Below are 4,792 nucleotides of genomic sequence, written 5' to 3'. Positions count from 1 at the left end.
AGACAAATGGCCGGTTATTATGTGCAGAATGTGACGTCCACACTTTTCACCAGTGACTGATATTACTGTATGATGGAACCTGCTGCTGCTTTATAACCTGTATTGTAGATTCATAATCTTGTATACAAACCCTTAATAAGAATATTTAGAACCATAAATGACCTATATTACACCGGTGAATCATGGGACTTTACTTTGGTTTCCTCCACAGAGATGAAGCTCTTCCTGCTCGTGTGTGTGAGCCAAGTTCTGCTCTGCGCATTGGTCATTGGTCAACCCGAAGCAGATGATGATCAGCAGAAACTACTAGCGCCATCTATTGAGACATTTACAGGGAAGCTCTACTCACAAGTGGTTACTACTCACCCCAAGGAGAATCTCTTCTTCTCCCCATTGAGCATTTCTATTGCCTTTTCTTTGCTTTCACTTGGGGCCAAGGCTGATAGCCGTCGTCAGATCCTAGAAGGACTTGGTTTCGACACCTCAGTGGATTCTGAAGACATCTACAAGGGCTTCCAGCAGCTCCTGGAAAATCTCAGCCAACCTAACAGTGAGCTGGAGCTGAACATCAACAATGCTCTCTTTGTAGCCAAGGATCTCGTCCTTCAGCAGACCTTCCAAGATAACGCAAAGAAGTTCTATCAATCTGACGTCATCTCCACTGATTTCCGGCAATCGGGGAAAGCAACAGCACAAATTAATAGCTACGTGGAGGAGAAAACCAAAGGAAAAATCAAAGACTTGCTGAGCCAGCTTGATGTAGAGACAGTTTTGGTTCTCATCAACACAATTTTCTTCAAAGGTAAGTCATAGATGTGTGAGGAGCAATGAGGATCTGGACCTCAGCATGGATACAGTATGTACATATATAGTGACCACACCATGCCACCTGTGCCGGGATGCTCCTCACCTCTTGTAGGCCTCAGTGTGGTGCAGCTATTAGGTGAAATGAATGATGATCCACCAGGTGATGTTTTGACAGATGGTTGTGACAGTGATGATATTGTTGTGACGCTAGTAATAGTCCAGCACACAGGTATGGTGTTTGTACCTGCTTTGTGTTGTGGCTGGCTGTAATTCCCAAATGGTCAGTGACCTGCTGCCTTGTGATGGTCCCTTGGGCTCTTGTCACGGCAGTCCTGAGTGGCAATTAACCCAACTGGACTATCGGTACCATCACCCACAGAAAGGGGAAAATAACCCAAGGTGTACGGCTAGTGTGTATGGGTGCTGGTGCGTATGAAGGATGATGGAGTCCCAGTGCTATAAAAAAATAGAACAGCTTTACTGTAGTCTCTTAGTAGTACAATAGACTTTGGCAGAATAGATAAATCTTCACACAGACTTTAGTGCTTGAACTGGTTTGTGCTGAGGAGATCCTTGAAGAAGTAGAGTAGAAGAGGTAGTTGTAACGGTGCTGAGAAGGTGTAGAGTAGAGGAGAAGAGTTTGTCGAGGGAGTCCTAACCCAATGTAGTAATGCACTCTGCCAGAACTCGTGTATAGACTTTAGTTTGACCACCTTCTGCCCTACAGTGTCGAGTGACCCATCATAATAGGGTGATACAAGCCCCAGTTGTGGTTATGTGGGTGAAGCTAAGTTTTTGGGGGTGTCCCAGTTACCTGCACTGCGAGATAGGCTACGTAGACCTTCCTTGGTAGCTTTGTCCTTTACAGGCTAGTTCCTCTTTTTATTCAGGATACTGCCCTGCACTTTTTAGACTGGTTCATGGCATGGACTAGGATGTTCCCCAACTCTTCTCCCTTAAGGTGCATAGTAGATATAGTGGAAATAGTAAAAGAACTGCTTGTTTATAACCACATCTGTACACACTCGTGTCTAAGACTAGACTGCGCTTGTCCCTATCAGGGGTCCTGGCAGCATCCAGGCCCTGGCTTGGCTACAACAGGAACAGTAGGTTTTTGCTTCTTCCCTCTCAGAGAATCTGGTAAGAACTGACTTGGACTTCCTCCACCCAATAACTAATTTCCTACAATAATCTACCGTGTGAGTAGTGAGGATTAGTGTGCGTAAAAGAAAAAAGGAAAGTGATAGGTCAGAAGTAGAAAGGACCTCCTATTGGTCATCAAAAGCACATGGTACACATAATACTGTAACCCATTACCTTCCTCAGCTGTGCAATACATAGACATATAAGAAATACTGACATCTAGTGGTGAAACGTTAAAAAAATACCTTCATCACCACTAAAGCTAAAGTGAGAAGCTTTTTGAGAGGTACACAGGAGAGACAAAGACACTTGTGGTGGAACACCGCGTCAGCAGCTCTGCATCCACAGGACTCAGATACAGGCTGGAGGTAAACGAAATTGAGTTGAGAGTTTTTTGGATTTCTGTGTTTTAGGGTCCTGGAAGGTTGCATTTAATATAAATAATACCAGAAAACAAGACTTCCATGTGGATGAGAAGACAGTTGTGAAGGTGCCGATGATGACCAGAAAAGGAGAGTATTCTATGGCCTCCATACCTAAAATAGGATGCACAGTGGTCAAGATCCCGTACAAAGGGAACTTCTCCGCCATCTTTATTATACCAAATAAAGGAAAAATGCAAAAGGTGGAGAAAGCTTTTCAGGAGGGATCCCTGAGGTCATGGATACAAAAACTAAAACCAAAGTAAGAACCTCTAGATGGGATCAACCAATGATGTCCACTGTTCTCTCCGATGGGGTTATCATATGGAGCTGTATATAGAACCCCAGCTATAAGACGCCAGTCAGTTTTGGGGTGATGGTTGGATCTTTCTGTGGAGAAAGCTTTTCAGGAGGAGGTCAACATGGGTCACATGGGTGCACATGGGTCAAGCAGATGAATCCAACATAAGACCAAATGTTTCTTATGATTGGGGTTTACCACTGTGGCCTACAGGCATAAAATTTAACTGTAACCCTGGCCCCTTCTTCTTTATATAGCAAATATTGGGGTACATCTAAGCGCCGATTCTGTAGTGTGAACGGGGCCTAAAAATGTCCACACACTTATCCTATACGTTATCTGTCCTGATCTCCCCCAAACACAGACATACTCGACTTACAATACATGCATTCTGAATAGAGAGGGGAGAAAGTCATTGCCAGGCCCCTCTATTCATTCCTGGTGCCTCTGGAGGTGGCTTATATCCCCAAGAAGAAAAGGTTTAAACATGGTAAAAACCAACACTCCCAACAGTTTTCTCCCCCAATATCTGGCATCAGGGGAGTCTGGAGGCCCCCATAGTTGACTGATTCCATCAAAATTGGTAGGTTAGGCTGACTTCAATCCAGAGGAGCCCCCATACTATTCACTAGACAAGGCTTTACTTGGGGACTTCTCCAGTTGTCGGGGATTCCAAATACCAATGGTTTTTCCCTCTTTTCACAGGAAAATAAAACTCTCAATACCCAAGTTCTCGTTTTCTCTGAAGCTAGATCTTATAGAAGAGTTAACGCCCATAGGCTTCACCAATGTGTTCTCCAGCACGGCTGATCTCTCCGGGATTGCTGAAGGTCCTAGATTGGAGGTGTCACAGGTGAGATCCATTATAAAAGGATAAATGTACCAAGCAGAAACTATAGAGAACCCAATCAGCTTGTACGGTGGAGCTGTGAGCATGACCCCATTGTTGAGACAAGCCCAGCCTTACATCTCACCCGGTGAGGTATCCTCATATAGTACCGGAGAGATGATGGCCGTCATGTTTAGGTAACAGAAGAAAACATTCTATACAAAAAGACGCCACGTTTCGAGGGGGTCTCCACTCCTCCTCAGGTCCATACAACAATAGTACAATGTGATAGGACACCACACTAACCCTAGAGCAGTGGTCCTCCCCGGGCATCAGGGACCAATATATTAGGGGGCTTCTCGTTGGCCGGTTTTCCTCACACTCCCAATAGGTTACTCTGGAATCCATGTTTATTTCTCCTTACGTCTTCTCTATAGGCCGTCCATAAAGCTGTGATAGAAGTGGACGAGGAAGGAACAGTGGCGGCCGCGGCTACAGCTATTGGGATTGTGGCCACCAGTATTGTAATATATCCTGAGGTTACAGCCAACCGTCCGTTCATTCTGACCATCGTGAGGGATGATGATAATTTGGGGCTGTTCACCGGGAAACTCATTAACCCAACTCTGTGAAATGGATCCAGTATCTACTACTCATAAAATAAAGCGATACAATACAGTCTGACGTTGTCTTTATTGTATTAGATCTCTGCTCATTCTATGGGGAGACACTGGAGATTACTGTGCAAAATAGATTGATTTTTAGGATTATCAGATTCTCTGTGTGAATCCCAAGGATTAAGCTGTCCGACTTTATATAAAGGGGTATTCCACTCATATATAACTTCTGATATGTTGCTGCCCATGGTAAGACTAACCATTCTGTCAAGATCGTGCCTGAAAAGATATCAGTGCCTCCCTCTGCGGTGAAGATCCGACCACTGCGCCAAAGACGCCGCTTTTGACCTTAAGTCCTTTCCTGGTTTTATTATGTTCTTTGCTTATGTCTTCAGTGATCCGGTCCATGTTTTCTCAGTTCTCCCTGCACTTTCTTGCTGTGGCTCACTCACTAATTCACTCACTGTGTTCTGACTGACAGCTGACCTGACCATCCCTTATTGTGTTTGTTTGTCTTGTATTGTTCTGTTATTTTAGTGGAAGGTTTGTCGGCCAGTTGTCCGCACTAATATTAGTACTGTCTGAGGCAAGTAGTTAGGGCAGTAGCGAAATTTGATGGGGGCAGGGGGCGGCACTCAGCTGCTGGATGCTGAGCCTGGCCATGTAATCACTC

At 44.7% G+C, this 4,792-nt stretch overlaps 1 protein-coding gene across 1 annotated transcript; it reads left to right on the top strand.

Moving 5' to 3' along the window:
• The first annotated feature begins 213 nt into the window (after nucleotides 1–213).
• On the top strand, nucleotides 214–4,163 carry LOC138770869 (plasma serine protease inhibitor-like). Its single transcript, XM_069950150.1, has 4 exons — nucleotides 214–802; nucleotides 2,364–2,634; nucleotides 3,379–3,526; nucleotides 3,940–4,163. The coding sequence occupies exons 1-4, from the start codon at nucleotides 214–216 to the stop codon at nucleotides 4,132–4,134; spliced, it is 1,203 nt and encodes a 400-aa protein (XP_069806251.1). The 3' UTR covers nucleotides 4,135–4,163.
• Nucleotides 4,164–4,792: the final 629 nt, after the last annotated feature.

This window comes from Dendropsophus ebraccatus, chromosome 13 (genome assembly GCF_027789765.1).
Source record: "Dendropsophus ebraccatus isolate aDenEbr1 chromosome 13, aDenEbr1.pat, whole genome shotgun sequence".
Taxonomy (NCBI): domain Eukaryota; kingdom Metazoa; phylum Chordata; class Amphibia; order Anura; family Hylidae; genus Dendropsophus; species Dendropsophus ebraccatus.
Note: the sequence above shows the minus strand (reverse complement) of the source record. Positions and strands in the feature narration are given on the sequence as shown.

Coding starts and splice junctions, on each gene's coding strand:
- LOC138770869 (XM_069950150.1), top strand. CDS start 214: ATGAAGCTCTTCCTGCTCGTGTGTGTGAGCCAAGTTCTGCTCTGCGCA. Junction 803..2,363: donor CAACACAATTTTCTTCAAAG/GTAAGTCATAGA, acceptor TCTGTGTTTTAG/GGTCCTGGAAGGTTGCATTT. Junction 2,635..3,378: donor ATACAAAAACTAAAACCAAA/GTAAGAACCTCT, acceptor CTCTTTTCACAG/GAAAATAAAACTCTCAATAC.